The sequence below is a fragment of the Pipistrellus kuhlii genome, unplaced genomic scaffold (assembly GCF_014108245.1).
Source record: "Pipistrellus kuhlii isolate mPipKuh1 unplaced genomic scaffold, mPipKuh1.p scaffold_m20_p_6, whole genome shotgun sequence".
NCBI lineage: Eukaryota > Metazoa > Chordata > Mammalia > Chiroptera > Vespertilionidae > Pipistrellus > Pipistrellus kuhlii.
In genome coordinates, this window is record NW_023425562.1 from 31,708,341 (window position 1) to 31,727,556 (window position 19,216).

Sequence of the window (19,216 nt, forward strand, 5' to 3'; positions counted from 1 at the left end):
CACTACATAGCTAGTATTGCCCCAAAGTGTAGTTCAGCAGTGACCATAATAGGTCAAGAATTTAGACAAGGTTCAGGTGGGTGGTTCTTCTGTTTCATATTCAGCAAGAGGTTGGACTGGTCTAAGGGGTCCAGGATGGCATTATTTACATGCCTGGCACCTTAGTTTCAATGTCTGGGAGTATAGGCTCAGCTGAGATGGTTGAACAGAGCACCTATAAGTGGCACCACCAGCATTACTTCAAGACTTCTTATGTAGTAGTTCAGGGCTCCCAGAGACAGTATCCAAAAGATAGGAAGTCATAAGTTCTGGGCCCACACACTAGCAGAGCAGCACTTACTGGTCAAAGCAACCACAGAGCTCTCCCAGATAAAGGAGAATGGCAGGCAGCTCAGCACAATTGAAGTTGCCTTAATTCCTTTTTATAACCCTGGTGCAGAGAAGAGGAGGCTGCTGAGCATGTGTGGACTCAGGAATGTGTGGGCACAGGAGTGTATGGGCACAGGAGTGTGTGGGCACAGGAGTGCAGAGGCAAAAACAAAATCAATCAGTGTCCGCTCACATTTATGTCTCGTGAAAATCAGGATGCTTTCCTGAGCATCTAAAGGAAGTTAAGGTGCTCAGATTATTTACATTATTCCTCAGTTTAAGTTTAAAAGTAATTTCTAACTAGATTTTGAACTTCTTCCTACCGCACCCTTCATCCAAAGGAGGAAGGACTGATTTGCACGCTTTAGGGCTGATGTCTGGGTAAAGATTCTGTTCCCTCCATTCCCACTACTTGCAGAATTGCTTTCTTCATACCTAATTTGTATTCTAATGTTTAAACTGTTAAACTGTTAAAACAGTTTCCATTTTTAGTCAGCTATGGTTCACCCTCTGCACACAAATTATTTAGGTTCCTCTGTAAAGCAAACTATACTCACTGCTTCTAAAGCCTTCCAAAAATCGTCTATCTTTATGGCATGAAGTTTAAGTTTGAGATTCAGGTTCTTACCATCTAAATAAGGTCCAGGGGCTAATGAAGTTCCTTTGATGTGGTTCTCTAGTACAGTTTCTCTCAGTATGAAGGTTTGTGAACTAAAAAGAAAAGGCATCTGTTCCACATACAAACTAATGATACAGAGATGAAATCGATGCAATGAGCACTTTCATTCAAAGAGCAGAGAAAAAAGAGGCACACAGCCATCACTGGTACATAGCAATTCTGAAATTCATATGTTGCGAGTTTCTTAACTAGAGGGCCCAGTCCCACTTCCTGGGAATGATTCTCTGCAACTCTTGTCTCCACCCTCCAAACTCTTGGTTGCACCTTCTGAATTATCCTGTTTGTATAGTGTCTTAGACAACTGAGGCTATTATAACAAACTGCCATAACCTGGGTGGCTTAAACAACAGGTACATATTTCTCCCAATTCCGAAGACTAGAAGTCTGAGATCAGGGTGCCAGCATGGTCAGATTGTGGTGAGAACTCTCGTCCTGTCTTGCACGGTGTGCTAGCACGGCCTTTCTTCGGTGTGTACATGTGGAGAGAACGATATCTTTCTCTTCCTCTTCTTTTAGGAACACTAGTCCCATCATGGGGGTCTTACACTCATGACTTGATCAAACTTCATCACATCCCAAAGGTCCCATCCCCCAATACCATCTTTAAGAATTAGTTAGGACCTCAACATTTGAATGAGGAGGAGGGAGCACAATTCAGTCCATGGAACATAAGAAATGGTATTTGCAGCTGTATAATCTTCTCAGCCTATTTCCTGACCATAGGAGATTGGGGCCTTTAAAAACTCTTTCACTTTGAACTACTGCCTATTTTTTTCCAATCTTATAATGCATCCTCTAGTACACTTCTCTTAAAATCTTTGTGGACTGCCTATGAATCTTATTAGACTTTACTCTACTAGACAAAACACACATTCACAATTCTCCTCAATATAAGTCCTTCTTTGGCCTGTGCTCAGAATCAGGCTGCTGTGGGACCGTACCCTTAGGATTCTTAGAAGCCCTCATGTCTCTGTATAAGTTTATGAGGCACACACTTCAATATTTCTAAAATCGTATGAAAGGCCATACCCTAAAGATGATCTCCACCCTAATCAACTTCTTACTTTGAGAGTTTTGCTTTTAAAAAGGCTAGAAATGTGAAACCTTTTTTACCTTTTTCTTTAAACTGACCATTACTAGCTCTATATTTTTCTCTACATATTGTTTGAGAACTGGGCAGTTCTTTTTTTAACTTGTCTGTATCTACATTTTATTATATGCAACTATTTTTTTTTTAATGAATTGGCACTTTAATCATTCTGCCTAGAAATCTTCTCACAAAAATCTAATAATTCACTAAGTATATTTTCTACTTTACATGTTACTACAGGTCATAATGTTGCCAGACTTTCTGCCACTACATCAGAAAAGTTGTGTTTTCTTTCTATCTCCGAGGTCAGTTGTTTTCTGCCCTCCCAGCTTTCATCAACACTTTCCTCCAGGGCCAGGTCGTCCAGCTTCTTTCCTCAGTTGATGTGGTTTATCGGAACGTCTGCACCCGGCCTCTTCATCATAGCAATTCCAAGACTTCTAACCTGGTATCTCAGGGTTCCAAGAGGGACAATCCAACAGACAAGAAGAAGAAGCTGTCTGTTTTTTAGAAAGCCTGGGCACAGACCCTGGGAGAGCATCATTTCCACTGTATTTCAATGCTCAAAGCAGTCAGAGAGCTTGCCTGGATTCAAGAAGGCACATAGCCCCCAACTCTATGGCAACTGGAGGGAGAAACTTGTAGCCATACTTATTCTGCCAACGGCGACATCATGAAGAGCTTTTCAAGTCATGTTAAACTTAAGAATTATAAAATGCCATATAACATTTTTAAAGGAGTGAGGGATATCATATAGTTGTACTTGCTTTGGAAAAGATCACTCCAGCTGCAGTGTAAGAATGCACTGGGAGGAGGATATTAAAAACTGAATGGCTCTTTCTTAGTTCCTCTTTCTCAATTCTTAGCATGCAGAGTCATGTGAACATGGCTATGATAATTTGGCTTAGGGTGATGACAGTAAAGGTGAGAACTGTAGATTCTAGAGATATTTGGATATAAAATGAATTAGCTAACATTCCTTGAAGTCCATTTAGGACATTATCTGTCTCCAACTGGTTGATAAACTTATAATAAAAGCCTAATTTGCTAAGTGTTCAGATATGGGTCAGCTGTTCAACCAATTGAAGTGTAATATGCTAATGATATGCTAAGGATGATGAACCGCTGGCTATGATATGCACTGACCACCAGGGGGCAGACACTCTGACCAGTAGGTTAGCTTGCTGCTGGGGTCTGACTGACTGTGACTGAGCGAGACCAGCTGCCCACACCCTGGAAACCTCCCACAGGCTGGGCAACTTTCCATATTTCTCCCGGGGCCCCATCACCCCATCGTACACCAGTGGGGTCCCTCGGGCTGGCCTGTGCCCTTTTGAAACCCGGCCCCCTCGGGGAATGTTGGAGAACCAGTTCCAGCCCAATCCAGCAGGCCAGGGGACCTTATTCATGCATCAGGCCTCTCATCTTAAATAAAAGAGAAAGTCAAGTGAGATGAAGTAGAATAAATAGGAAAATAAGCAGGGATGTGTCACATTGGGCCTTGATGGCCAGGGTTAAAAATTTTGATTAGTATTTCAACAACCATGAGGTATCATTGGAGGGTTTTAGTGAGCCCTTGTCACACTTTAACCTGACCCTTTCTCCTAAGAATTTTTTAGATCAATTGAAATTAATCATTAGGTGAGAGTGGTAGGAAAGACAGTGGAGTAAGTTTGGAATTTGAGAACTGCTGCAGAAAGCATTTCTGGTTAGTGTTTGGCTCTGACTTGTAGGAAGACAATGGACATGGTCTGCATGAATCACCCACAAGATTGGGAATTTTACTACACTAAAGATAACGAGTTGAGGAAAGAACAGTTTGTTTTCTTTTCCTTTTCTCTCTTTTGTGTTTTTTGTTTTTTCTACCTTTCAAACACTTCTGCAAACTGTGAAGAATTAAATGTGGGGTGGGGAGGGTGAGATCCATTGTGTGTATACAGTACATATGTGTATGTGTTATTGCTCACCCTGAATCCCAGGCAATGTCACTGTCAGCCAGTCACCAGATAATGTCTACTGTGTGTCCGGGAACTCAGCAGTGCTACGTGTATCTTTTCAGCATCAACATTAATCATTTCTTAAATATTCAAACTTTAAAAAAAGTATTCCTATTATAAGATAACACATATACTTTCCCTCATTCTATAATTTTTTGTAAAATGTTCATATTAGCTATCCAACTAGATTTAGCTACTTTTTTTTATTTTCACTATAGCATAGATACTTGCAATGAAAAGCCTATCCTACTATTTTAAAAAAAACAAAAAAAACTTGATTTGAGTTAAAAAAAAAATAATAATAATAAAAACTTCACATGGAGCTAATGAATCACTAACATTTTTATTAAGATAATCTTTATAATTAGAGCCTTAAGTCAGACTTTTTTTTTTTTTTTAACTTATCTTTTTCTCCTTACCCAACAAATGCATTACTGGGCTCTGGTCCATGTCCACCCACATCTCCTATAAGGACGTGTTTAGATTTTCTTTCTTTACTTGCATAGCACCTATTTCCACTCACCGATTAGAGTGCCTTGTCCTTTCACTGTTGCTGACAACATGGTTAAACACAAAAACAAATATGGCAGAAAAAAAATCAATATTTTGACCTGGTTTCCTGTATAAAGATTCCACAGTTTACAAAAGACAGGATCATTGTTTAATAAGCCAATGACTCATACCTCTTGGCATAGTCACCTGACCAAAAGGATGACAAGTCTGTTTAGGCTGTGTTCTTCATTGATTGCCAATGACTGTTATTTCCAAGGTGACCTATGTACAGTATACTTTTGCATATGAAAGGTTTAAAAGGTTTTGAAATTACTGGCAAAGTAATAGTAACTGCTAAGCTTACATTCAGCTTGTTCAGTTAAATTATAATCCTTTTTTTGAATAACTCAGGAAGTATTTTGAAGCTTGGGATTTTCTTTTCTGGGCCTGAGTAGAAAGAAACATCAGTTAAGATAATGCTATGCTAGATCTGGTTCAGACCAGGTTGGGAGAGCCAGTTGTTACATTTTCAGAAATTTTGTGAGTCCATTATTAAACACAGCCATTATTACAAATTAAATCATTTAAACTTATAATTAAGTAGATTATATTAAAAACAAAGGTAATAGTTCTAGCCGGTTTGGCTAAGCCTGCAAACTGAAGGATCCTGGGTTCGATTCCAGTCAAGGGCACATATTTCAGTTGCAGGCTCAATCCCCAGCCCTGGTCGGGCTTGTGTAGGAGGCAACCAATTGATGTGTCTCTCTGACATCGATGTTTCTCTCTTTCTCCCTTCCCCTCTCTCTAAAAATCAATGGAAAAAATATCCTCAGGTGAGAATTAACCAAAAAAACAAAAAATACAACAAAGGTAGTAAATACCTAAAAATCCTTACATCATAATCATCTCACTACATTTTGCTATCTATACTGATAAGGTTGTTTATATCTCCTGTACTTGTATAATGAAATACTATACAATGGTGTTGCTACTGCTTATCTCTTCTCAGCTCCACGTTCAGTGACGTCAAACTGGTAGCTTCAAATACGTCATGGTGGAAGTATCTACACAGTGTGTTGAAGTTGAAAGAGTTTTAATTTAATGACAATAATTTATATGAACGTAAAAAAAATAGTTTAACAATAAATTATATAAAAGGTGTAATGATAATAAATTTATAGGAAAAAGAGCAGTTGGGACGTTAGACAATGCATGAATTTGTCAAATCATGGTTGCTTTGCTGGCTCTGGAGACAAGTGTTTGGCCCAAATCAACAGTAGCATTATGGGAGTGTCAATTGGCTCTAATAGAACTTGCAATAAAGAGTACTGTATATTCTATTATTACTTGTAGATTGTGTACTACACGTCATTCATATTAGCAAAATTTATACTAAGCACACATACATATAGTATACATATTTTTCCCCCTGAAGAGTCCCTTGTTAAACACAGAGCAGACAGACACTCCTGGTTCTGCAGGAAACATGAAATTCAACAGGTAACTTGAAATGTATAATAAATAGCAAGTTTGTCTTTTTTGTGAACATAATCTGCTAAAATCAGAGTGTGTTCATGCTGACGCCCATTTGGTTTACCCATTTTGTTTCCATTTTTTAATTTGAAACTCCTCCAACTTCAAAGAGAACCAGGATGTCAACCAAACAAAGCTGTAGACAATGTTTTCTGCTCAGCCTACAGATCATGGCTATCACAGAGACCTGGGGGAATGTTTATTTAAAACTATTACTTACAAAAGGACACTTTTTAAATCAAATCATTGAAGCAGGTATAATATATCTTGGTTTTGTATTTTTACCTTTGGATTCACCCAAAAAGCACAAGGGTCCTGTGCACTTGCTTCCTGGACAATTTGGCATGCTCGGGTAGTCCTCTCTCTGTCTGACCTGCAGAGAGCCGAACTGCCTAACACTCAGACCGGAAAACCCGTGCAATCCAACCCCCCCAGAGAAGGGGGTTACCAGATCACATCATGGTTTTAACCACCTGTTACCTATTTCAACAGAAGCCCTGCTCCAGCCTATTTCAAAGGATTCCTGTACACAATCATAAATAGGAAGTACTAGTTACTGGTGGCCGTTGTGGGAAGTTTTATTAATCCATTATCTAGTGTGATTTACTTACAGAAATAGTCATACAGATTGGCCTTTGTTTCACCCAGACACATGTCAGATCATTTTCACGAAAAACTCCCTTGAATGTTTTTCCTGGGGAAACGAAGACACCCACGATGTCTAATCACAGAATGAAAGTTACTCAGTTCTTAAAGTCAACGTTTGTTTAGTTAAATTATCGAAATACCAGAAAAAAAGAAAAAAGAAATCCAGGTCTGAAGCATGTGTTTGTTAAGAGAAGACTGGAAAAGGTATTTCTGGTCCATGATATAACTGCCACTTTTTGTTTTTATTCAAGGTGTCATAAAACTGAGTTCTGCCGTTGAAGGTATGTTTTACAACCACAAAATCAGCAATGTTTTGCTTCAAGATTGCATAGCGTGGCTTTACAGCTAGTAAGCTTTTGTGGCAGTGGTGTTTGGTGCCATGTTCTAATTGCCAGCTATTGCCATTCCATCTGTGTTTCTCCTTGTTCTGATCATTTTCTGCCACAAGTCTCTCCACCCTCCACAGGTGGCATGAACGCTGACCTGAGAGGGCAGCATTTACGAGCGAACATATCTGTTTGTATTTTCTGATGTGATTGCCTCAGATCCAGGGCTCTGTAGGGATCCCCTGGCTCTCCAAAGGCCCTCTTTGAGGCTGGATCTTGGTTCTTACCAGGAGCCTTGCCCCCAATCTTTCCCCAGAGCCTTCTCTAGAGTGTTATGGTCCCTTATGCCAATGTAGCAGACATGTTTGCCCAGGAATATATAAGCCTGTAGTCATCCAGGCTTCCTGATGAGAAAATCAAGTGGCTAAGGCATTTGCCAGGAGCAAGTGAAGGTTCTTCCCGAGCTTTGTGATTCACCACCCAGGGGGGGATTTCGAGGCCCAGCTTCTAGAGTTTTCCATATGATCCATATCGGGCAAGTGGCAGCCCCCTTTAGTTATGCATTCAAGAAGCTGAGAAGAAAAGAAAGAGGGATTTCAAGAAAGAGGAGAATCCTTGGGGAAGAGAAGACGAAACGTAGCAGCCTTTTGCTGAGTAACCCCCAAGACAATTAAAAAAAAAAATACCCCATTGTTTTAAATGGCTCATTGGTTATTGGCATAAAGTTGATTCCCTGGCCCTCATAGACGCATATATCTGAAAGTAGAGAATGTGTAATTTTCTCTTTTTGTGAGTTTCTGTGTTTGTTTTGGGATGTGTGCGTTCTCATCTATTGGGAGTTTGTCAGTCATGCTTCGGAGGGGAGGCTCCTTGGAAGAGGTGGTGGGGTTGAAGGTGAGTCTTCACATTTAAAGGGCGATGTGGCTTGATGAATGGGCAATGCATGGGGGTGGGGGTGGGATCATGCAAGGGGGTTGGAGTGGTGAGATCATCCGCTTGACTCAAACAAAAAGTTGGGAGGGCTGAAGCGCCAAGGTTGGAGGATGAGAAAGGGGCTCAGTAACATACCCATTGGGCTGGCAAGTCCCTAGCGGAGGACTCTGTCTTCTGTAGATTTAGTACCATCGCTTCCCCCCCCCCAAAAAAAAAAAAAAAAACAAAGTTTCAAAGGCAGTATTTCTGACACACCTGGCAGAAAGCATGCTGCTCCTCTAAGGCAAGGCAAGGGCCAGGAGCAGGTGCCCGCAGTGGTGCTTCTCGGTCCAGAGGGAGAACCACAACGATGTCGCCCCCAAGAGCTACTGTGGCCACAGGGCACGTTCCAGGCCTCTGTGAGGCTCAGCAGGAATGCACCTTGCCCGTGCCCAGTAACGTGCAATTGGGTTGAGAGGCTTTCCAAACCTCTCTCCGTGCCCGACAAAACATAGGAGAAGCCAGCAGGCCCGTGAGAAAGACCTTGCGGGCAGAGACTCCCACACAAGAGGGCTCCGCGTTTCAGCTCATTATCTGTAGACTTCCAGATAGCCGTTGGTCCGTTCTGGGCTGTTTGATGTTTTTATCGAGAAATGGCCTTGAAGTCGGAGCCTTACATTGCCTGCTTGGTTCAAGCACAGTATTCCACTTACAACAAAAGGACAGAAAAACAAAATAACTTTTTTTTTTAGAAAGCTGAGAGAACATTCGATAAGGTAAAAACTATTCTTCAGCTATAACCATGGTTCTATTCATTAATTTGCTAGTAACTACTGTTACTACTGGGTAGCGTGGCCTATCTGAACCCCTAAAACAGGTATACGGTCTCCAGAGAAAGATGAGAGTGAGGAATAGTGAGGGCAGGAAGCAGGCTGACTACTGGGGGCCTTTTTTGGACAGCCTCCTCATCACCTCCTCTGAGTCACAGGAAGTTCTCTGGAGTGGCCATGGATACCAGAGGCCAGGCCCACTTCAACTGCTGCTTGAGCATCTTTTCGGCAGCTGATTGGCTGAGGGCTGTGGAAGGCTTGGGAGCATGCTCTGTTGTAGCTGTGTTAGGACATGTGTGTTGCCAGGGCCGCCTGGGATGCAGCTGTCGGCCGGGGCGTGTGTGTGCTCAATGCATGCATTCTTGGTGCATCTGGAATGTGAGACTTTTGACAAGCATGCTCAGTGAAATGTGTGTCGGACACTCTCTTGATTCCAAATCAAACCTCAGATGGTAGTCCCTATGGGTATTTAGCCAATTCCTGTACTTGCTATTTTCCATCTGTGGAATGAACTCAAGGCATCGTCATACAACTTATCATGTCAAGGAATATGCAAATCAGTGGCCGGATCCACTGCCAAAAATGAAATCTATTTCTTTTTCTTCAAAAAATGACCCTGTTCTGGATTATCCTAGAACTCTGAAAATAGCATTACTATTTTAGGTGCGTTATCTTTTCCTTTTCTGTTCTCATTTTTTAAAAATAAAATAAAACAATTGTCAAAGTCATAAGAGAAAATCGACAGATTCCATTTGCTCCTTCCTACCAAGCAATTTTGCTCTCAGCTTTATTTCTCTTCTTCTTCTGAATCAGGGGCGCCCCCTTCAGCATTTTGCAGTTTCTCAAAAGCTTTTAAACTCACCAGAAAGAATAGGCCTGTATCACATTAATGGCAAGATTAAAGTGAATGGCCCATGTTTTAAAGACTTAAAATTATACTTAAACAGAAACACGCATTGATGCTTTTCTTAGTTTGAAATGAAGAAATATTTGAATGGGGGAAAACATGTTGGAAAGAAAGAACTGCAACGTTTTATCGATAAGAAATCTGGCATCTAATTTTAGATGGATAAGCCCAAACTCTGAGAACACTGGTGTAGGGGAGAAACATCCAGACAGCAAATTGAGGGGAAGGGGAGGTGGTAAGGGCAATGGCAAGGAGAGAAAAACCATCCCAGGGCAAGAATTCTAAACATTCCTCCTAAAAGGGATTTTTCCTCTTGACATTGAGCAAGGAGGGAGAAGGTGGAGGGAGGGACACATATTTCCACAAGGAGGACCAGAGCAGCAGCCTCATTGAGGAAAAATGAAAACAGAGGTCACGGAGGAGCTGAGTCACGCCTGATTAGAACTGCTCTGATATTCCGAAGGCAGCTACTTCTTTCTGGGGAGGGAGGGCCCGGCCCCAACCAGCAGCTCTTTATCCAGCGAAAGAGGAGATGAGTTCAGACATGAGGGGAGTGGGGAGCACTCGGGCCGGGAGGCGGCAAGTCTGAAAGGGCAAGATGAGGCAACGGAGGCTAATGACAGGCTTTGCAGCTGATACCCAAGATGTGTTCCGTGATGAGACTTGCCTCAAAGGTGATTTGTTCCTACCTGGTAGGCAGGCCAGATTCCAGAATGACATCAAGTTCTTTCCAAAGCCTATCTGAGGGAATGAAGTTGGGCTTTAGCCTTTGCCCAGACCCCCAGCGTCCCCCCCCCCCCCCCATGGCCTCTTGGTGGGGACGCTGGGGGTTCCAGTGAGCACTAGAGGTGAACGGGTGAGTGTCAACAGTAAAACCTCTCTGAACAGCTGTGATTTCATAAACAAAAGCTCCCATGGCATGGGAAGCTTCTGTCTTTCTTTATCTGCTTGTCACTCCACTTCATTTAGATCTTTAAGTGTCTCATTTCTCCCTGATCATGGTCCATGAGCCATCAAAGCAGGGGACTTGGGACTGTTGTCACATCCAAGGTGGTGTTTTTGATGTCCTCACTGCCCTCAGACCCCAGAACTGCAACAAATCCCTCAACTATGGGGAGGATTTAGGCTGCTCTAACAAATTGCCATACATTTATTTCTCACAATAGTGAGAGGCTGGAAGTTTTTTAAGATTTGATCAATAGCAGAACTGATGCCTGGTGAAGACCCTCTTCTGGGTTGCAGACTACTGGCTTCTTGCTGTGCCTCACATGTGGAAGGTGGACAGGAGCTCTCTGGGGTCCCTTTTATAAGGACACTGATTTCACTCATGAAGGCTTTATCCTTAAGGCCTATTCACCTCCCCGAAGCCCCACCTCTTAATACCATCGCCATAGAGGTTACAATGTCAACATATTAATTTTGGCAAACACAAACATTCAGTCTATAGCAACCCAAAATGGTTTTCATATTTTAAAAGTATTCTAAATGTATTGATGTCATTTCCTCCCCAGGTGAATTTTATTTTTGTCACTGTCTTTCTACTTTTTAAGCAAAGCTATGTGTTCGTTTGTCAAGTTAGACTGTGGCAAACCCATTAACAAATAGATAGCTGATGGGCCTATTGCTAGTAATAAATTTGGAATGAAGTTTCCACTATTTACTATTGAAATTAAAGCAAAACCTCCTTACACGCCTTCAAGCCAGATGGCTACAGATAGGGAAGGAATTCCTCCCCATTCCAAAACCCTGAGTGAAATGTGAAGGAGGGTCAGAAATCTAAAAATGCAATATTGTAGAAACTGAAAACAAGACTGGATAGAGTTGTCTCTGCAATTAAAAAAACAAACAAACAAACAGACTTTCTGCTTACAAGGCTAACCTGGAAGCTGGATCATCCTACTAAGCAAATAAGTGTTCCCTTCTCAAATGTATTTTGCAGAAAATTGTCATTATACTTTTGGCAAAATGTTCCTATTACCTAGCAATGTCTCTGAGGGATGAGAATTAAGTTGAGAATTTACCAAATAGCTTCTTAAAACTAGGACCCTCCCGAAATAGCAAAGATGGGGCAATGTGACCCAGACACAAGGTATGCGTAGTTTGTGGTCTTGTTTAGGATGACCCTCAACTCAGATAGAACTGACCTGGAATAACTATTGGCAGCATTTCAGAGCTCTCTCACTTTTTTTCTTCTTTTTGTTTTGTTTTAGTTTTTCTTTTTTTCCTTCCTCCCTTCCCTCTCCTCCTCCTGTATCCCAGCTGCCCTCCTCTGTTTCTACACGTGCAATAGAAGGCATGGAATTGGGGTTGGAGGCCCATCAGGCAACAGAAAGCCAACCATTAGTTTGGCAAGTAACCACTATTTGCCTTGGTGCCCTCACCAATAAAATGGAGAACTCTATTTCTTAAGGCTAAACAAGCTGATTTAACACAGTAAACAGCATACAGCAAGTGCTCAATAAGCTCTTGTTTTCTTCTTCTTTTTTTTTAATATATTTTTATTGATTTCAGAGAGGAAGAGAGAGAGATAGTCAGAAACATCAATGATTAGAGAGAATCATTGATCAGCTACCTCCTGCACGCCCCCTACTGGAGGGGTCGAGCCTGCAACCCCAGCATGTGCCCTTGGCCTGAATCCAACCTGGGACCCCTCAGCCCACAGGCCGATGCTCCTTCCACTGAGCCAAACCAGGCAAGGCTCTTGTTCTCTTCTTTACCTTTCCTCATTCTCTGCTGACTTCCCTGCATCGCTCCTTTTTTCAGCGTCCAAAGGTCTGGCAAACAAATGATCATTCCTCTAGGGTTATATCATAGCACCACTGAAGCCAGTTTCACTTGGGGCAAAGCCATAGGCAAACAAGCAACATAAGCGGTTGCTTCTCAACTTGGAAAGAACTTAGAGGGAATAGAGTTCCTGATCACCTCGCTGGGAACCATGACATAGATGTGTATCCAGGAGCAGTCTCCCAGGTGAACAGTGCCAGGAGTCAATCACAACCCAAACTAGGAGTGTTTCCAACAGATGGAATGTTCCCTCACCTGCTCTTCCAGTCCTGGGGTGTGTGTTGGGGGGGGGGGGGGGGGGGGCCGGTGTTAGTGAGGAGAAGAGGAAAGGTTTTCAGGCTGATCCAACAAAGTGTTAGATAAAGACTGATTTTATCAATATTAATCATATTTTAGCTGAAACCGGTTTGGCTCAGTGGTAGAGCATCGGTCTGCGGACTGAAGGGTCCCAGGTTCGATTCCGGTCAGGGGCATGTACGTTGGTTGCAGGCACATCCCTGGTATGGAGTGTGCAAGAGGCAGCTGGTCGATGTTCCTCTCTCATCGGCATTTCTAGCTCTCTATCTCTCTCCCTTCCTCTCTGTAAAAAATCAATAAAATATATTGAAAAAATATTAATCATGTTTTTTATGAGGTTGATTATAAATTCACTGAGTGTGCCATTTGTCAACACTGATCAAGAATATGGAAGTTTTTGAAAGAGAACTAAAGTGACAACAACCACAGATATCCAGAGAGCAGCTTCCTGTAGCCAAAAACGAATAGTTTGTGCTAACTAAGCAGCCTTGAGTACCTAGTAACAAATTAGCATAACTCAGAAGACAGTTTGCAGCTAAAGCACCATAACCTAGCTTTCACTACCCTCCCTGGGGCAGGAAATAGAAATTTATAAATCAAAGGCAAGCTGTAAAGGAAAATTTGCCTGTGGAATCACTGATTTATTTTTTTGTTTGTTTGTTTTTTAAGAGTGTAATGTCTATATGTTTGTTTTTATTATTTTTAGCAATCTACTGGAAGTTTTCAATGTAAACAAAGTTCTTACTTTAAAAGAAAAGTGAACTGATTAAGCTGCCTAAGAAGCTTAATCATTTTCAATCTAAAATGGTAGTCTGAAAGCAGAAATAAATCTATATATATAAAAGCCTAAGCGACCGCCCAACCATTCAACTGTTCAACCGGTAGCTATGCTGTGCAGTGACCACCAGGGGTCAGACACTCAACTCAGGAGCTGCTGAGCTGCAGTGACTTGGCAGCTGTGGTGACTTGGCAGCTGCAGTTCTTGGGTGACACGCCCACAATGAGAGAGGAGGGAGCCCGATTCTGAGGTGCATCAACCAAGAGCCACCCTCTTGCAATCCAAAACCCCTTGGGGAATGTCAGAGAGCCAGTTTCAGTTCCATCCCCACAGGCCAGGCTGAGGGACCCCGCCAGTGCATGAATCTGTGCACCAGGCCTCTAGTAAATAAATAAAATAAAATGATAGTCTGATCTTAATGTTAATTTTAGGACACACCATAATCTAGACAACTGCTGAAATCACTTACTGCTGTGATTTGAAGTATGAACCAGGAAATCATACTCTTTTAAATTATCCAGGAAAATGAACTATAAAATCGACTTCATGTTAATCCTGTGTGTATTTCATGTTCCACTAAGATGCTTACAGATTTAAACATCGCCACAGCAACATATACCATAGTTTTGTTGAAGCCATGACTGCTTTAATTTGGAAGGACATACATTATGACTTTTGTTTGGTTTCACTGAGGAAAAAAACCAAAGCACTTTTACAATAATATTATCAATGAAATGTAAAATCAAATACCAGTCCAAAAGCTTTGTAGATTGCGAGGGCTGTCCAGCAGACCCTAAACTATGAATGAATGATTACTCTGACACGTGTTTCTGTGAAAGAGAAGCTAAGGGGCTAGTTTGCTTTAGGAGTAAAGAGCCCCAATTGCCTACCTCCTTAGGCCTTTATTGTTACAACAGCTTGAACTAAAATTAATCTCTCGATACAATCAGCAGAGTAAGCATCCTTGAGAAAGTACCTGTATCTTTAATGTCTTTCAAACGAGGACATTTTGAAGTCTAAACGTAAAGATTTTAATAAAACACCAAGGGGGTCAGACTTGTTTGGAAAAGTCAAGACAGGGGCTGGCCACTTTTGGCAAAGTCCCCCAGAGGGCCCTGACCTTCTGAGATTCCTCCTTACAGGCCTTCCTACCAAGTCCCATGCTTCCCCACAGTGGATCTGAAATGTTTTGGAGAAATTTTTGTGGAGTTTTAGATATTTCCTAGTTTTAACCAACATGCATCCTTAGGTGAAAACAGATACAACTCTGTTGAGATTAAGGTTGGTTGAACCATTGCCTGTGAGGAAACACAGTAAACCCTCAAGTTTTCAGACCTTGATTTAACTGACTTCAAATTTAACAGACAAAATTTCTGGTCTGTATGTCATATGTGAAAATTAACACCCAGTTAATTTTAAAATGCTTTTAACCAAGATTTGCTTATAATTATATTAACAGGTTTCTTTGTTATAAATTCACTATTATTTTTAATTAATTTTTGTGAGTAGGCCATATGTTGGAAAAAACACTGTAGTAATTTTGCTGATATAAATAAATATGTATCTATACAACTATAGTCTACATATTTAAATCCAAGGGTCACCACTCCTAAACAATGCTTGGGGGAATGATTAGCACATGATCTCACCACATCAGCCCACTGTAATTGGTCCTATTGTTGTGTAGCATAACTTTCTGCAATAGGATTTTTGTTTTTGCTTTTTTAATGTATTTTCTTATTGTTAGAGAGAGGGTAAGGGAGAAGGATAGAGACATAGAAACATCCATGAAAAAGAGACATTGATCAGCTGCTTCCTGCATATCCCCTACTGGGGATTAAGCCCTCAATTAGGTATATGCCCAGACCTGGAATCAAACCTGGCACTTCTTAGTTTATGAGTCGGTGCTCAACCACTGACCCACATCAGCCAGGCATATGCAACAGTTTTAACTCTGTTTCCAAACATAACATTTTATTACTTCATTGTTAGTAATCTATTTTTTAAGAAAAATTAATGGGCCGAAACCGGTTTGGCTCAGTGGATAGAGCATCAGCCTGCAGACTGAAAGGTCCCAGGTTCGATTCCGGTCAAGGGCATGTACCTTGGTTGCGGGCACATCCCCTGTAGGGGGTGTGCAAGAGGAGGCTGGTCAATGATTCTCTCTCATCGATGTTTCTATCTCTCTATCCCTCTCTCTTCCGCTATGTAAAAAAATCAATAAAATATATTTTTTTAAAAGAGAAATTAATGGATAAAGTTATTAAATGCCTACACTATGCCATGCCCTATACCAGGCCATGGGGATAGGAAGATGAACCCGACCTAGTCCTACTATCCAGAAGAGGCAGCATTTATGCAAAGAGAGAATTAAAATTTAATATGATAAAAATTCAACAGTAGGAGTGAATAAAAGGAGCTATGTGGCCACAGAAGTCAGTCTAGATTCTAGAGAAACTCTGCCTCGGTGGACCACAGAGATGCCTCAGGGAAGATGTCTAGGTCTTGAAAGACATTCAGAAGGCTAAGAGGGAGGGAGGTGCATCCCACTAGGGTGGACAAAGCCAGCTCAAAGACGGAGGGAGGAAAACCTTACTTGTCACCTGCGGGAATCGGATTACATTGAGCACAAAGGGAAAAAATGAAGTATCTCCATTCTCACTTCTCAGACATGAAGTGAGAATGGAGATACGTTATCAAGGTTTCTATGGGTAATAGATAGCGAGCAAATGGTTTTATTTTTAGTATCTATTTTATTTTTTAATAAGAAAAATATTGACATAGTTCAAAAATCAAAATACAGGAGAAAAAATGCATTGACTCCATGCCCAGTTTCCACTTCCCTTAACTCAACATTATCAATTTTCTTTTTTCTATATAGATACATATTTGTGGCATATTTAAGCATTATGAATATGTGTTTTCCCCTTTGTTACACCAAGGATAGTTCACTGTATACAACATTGTACAACTTGGGTTTGTTTGTTTTTCTGCTTAACAATGTCTTGGTACTATCTCCACATTTCCCTTTCCTGGTTATGTTTTATAACTACATAGTATTCCATTATATGGATATATCACAAATCACTTACCCAATTTCCTCTTTGCCACACTTTTAGATTGTTCTCAATATTTTGCTGTTTCAAGCAATGCTTTACTAAATGATTCTGTAAACATCTCATTTTATCCAGTATGTCTTCAAGAATAATCTCTGAAGTGCAGTTGCTAGGTCAAAAGCTACATTAATTAGGTTAAGGTTTGCTACAACAACAAACAACTCCCAAATCTCAGTGGTTAAACATAATTTATACTATGTGGCTGTCAGGAGGTCTGTTCCACACAGCCTCTCGGAGACCCAGGCTACCACATATTGCCATATGCACCTCTATAGGGGCTATAACTTTCGTATTTCCACCAGCCTCTGTCTTAGGTGTACCTTGTAGGTCCTGGACAAAGACCTATACTATTGATAGTTAGTAATAATACCATGAGCTAACATTTGATGAGCTCTTATGTTTATAACTATAGCAAGCAAAGTACATACATTCACTCAAAACCTCACAGCAACTCATGAGGGATTCTTATTTTCACCTTATTTATAAAGGAGGAAACCAAAGGATGGAGAAATTCCTAGCTCAAGGTCATAGAATTCCAAACTCAAGACTGAGTTTAACCCTTGTAATTAACTACTGTACTACCCTCCTTTACAGTCTACAGTACCTATGTTTCCTGATAAGACTAAAGGTAGCCTTACTTCGGTTTGCCATCAACTGTCTAAAGAAAATGGCACATAATGAAATCTCCAGGTTTATATATAGGACCAAATGCTTTCTGGCACAGTCTCACAAGATTGGGTGAGGGAATGGCTGGTGAGTTGTGGATAATTACAATGGAGCACAAATAAGTGAACTTACTCCAGAATGTGTGTCTACAGCAAGGGCCACTGGTCTGGGTCAGTGGTAGGCAAACTCATTAGTCAACAGAGCCAAATATCAACAGTACAATGATTGAAATTTGAGTGCCAAGTTTTTTTAAACTTAAACTTCTTCTAATGCCACTTCTTCAAAATAGACTCACCCTGGCTGTGGTATTTTGTGGAAGAGCCATACTCAAGGGGCCAAAGAGCTGCATGTGGCTCGAGAACCACAGTTTGCCAACCATGGGTCTAGGTGATCTGAGAAAGGGATGTAGGTACTAGTGGAGACAGTTCCCTGAGACTCTGAACAGAAGCAGCACTGTGCCATGGAGGTGAGGTTCTGAGTTTCACCTCTGTACTTGTTGACTCACTTTGGGCAAATCATTTCCTCTGTGTGTGATGTCCTCATCCTGCATTGAAGGGAGGCTCGGGTGGGGGGGGGAGATAATCATGTGATTTAGGAACATCCAAGGCCCTGGGCTCTGCTTCCTATAGAAAATCCACCCTATATCATTTCCAGCATATTATAGTGATCCACATCCCCACTAAATGAATAAGTTTTTTGCAAATATTTTGAAAGATTTTTTTATCATTTTTGTCTAGAATTAAATTTACGTATGCAAAATTTATTCAGTTTGATAGCTGTTGATTACTTGGTAATCATACCTATATAGGAATCCCTCACAAAATGGAAAAAAAAAATTTTTTTTAATTCACAAAATATTTTTAGCTTGTCAGGAGTGGCTCAGTGGTTGAGCATCAATCCATGAACCAAGAGGTCTCAGGTTCTATTCTTGGTTAGGGCACATGCCCAGGTTGCAGGCTTGATCCCCAGTAGGGGGTGTGCAGTAGGCAACCAATCAATGATTCTCTCTCCATCATTGATGTTTCTATCTCTTTTCCTCTCCCTTCCTCTCTGAAGTCAATAAAGATATACTTAAAAATAAAATAAAGTAAAAATGTAATGGAACTTTGTTCATAGTTTAACAGTAAGTGATCTGACATAATGTTAGTTTATAACAGCATTTAATTAAATTTGTATTAGTTTTGATTTTGCAGATTTATTCATGGCTTAATGACAGTGACTCTTTTCCAAGACTCAGATACCTTATCTTTTTGAAAAGCTCATAAGCCAAGGCGTGGCCCTTACAGTGTAGTAACACCTGGTCAGTGCCCTCGCAGGTTACATGTGGATTGCTGTGAGTGAGGAGAATGAAAAGCTATGTCTTTTAGCAAGCAGGAGGTAGAAATCGCTGCCATGAAACCCACTGAGGGAGAGGACCAGGCTCTGTGAGGCAGGCACTGACAGAGTCAAGGGCTCACAGCCTTAGATTTTCCTTTTTGCATATTCAGTGTGTAGTGGCTAGGCTCTGCTTCTGGAAGCTTCTGTGGGAAATCATTACTTTGTCTTTCAGGGCAGGGAGGAGGAGTACCCAGTGACAGCTGCCTGGGTCTTTGTGTTCTATTTCTTGGAGTTTAGTTTCTTTTGCTCCTGAGGTATTGCCTGGTCTGCTTGAGCTGCTGTAACAAAATACCAGCGACTGGGTGGCTTAAAAAACAGACATTTACTTCTCACAATTCTGGAGGCTGGGAAGTCCAAGTGCCAGCAGGTTGGATGTCTGGTGAGAGCTTTTGTCTTTGTCTATGTTCTCACTGGG

The 19,216-nt window shown here is 41.2% G+C and overlaps 1 protein-coding gene across 12 annotated transcripts in view; it reads left to right on the forward strand.

Moving 5' to 3' along the window:
• DLGAP1 (DLG associated protein 1) overlaps window positions 1-19,216 on the forward strand; it is a 572,027-nt gene that overhangs the window by 485,309 nt on the left and 67,502 nt on the right. For 7 of the 12 annotated variants that reach the window (XM_036418494.2, XM_036418490.2, XM_036418491.2 and 4 more), the window contains one exon: window positions 7,060-7,089. The exons of the other annotated variants lie outside the window; for them this stretch is intronic. In XM_036418494.2, coding sequence (XP_036274387.1) covers window positions 7,060-7,089 — 30 coding nt within the window. The remainder of the gene's footprint in view (window positions 1-7,059; window positions 7,090-19,216) is intronic. 12 annotated transcript variants of the gene reach the window in all.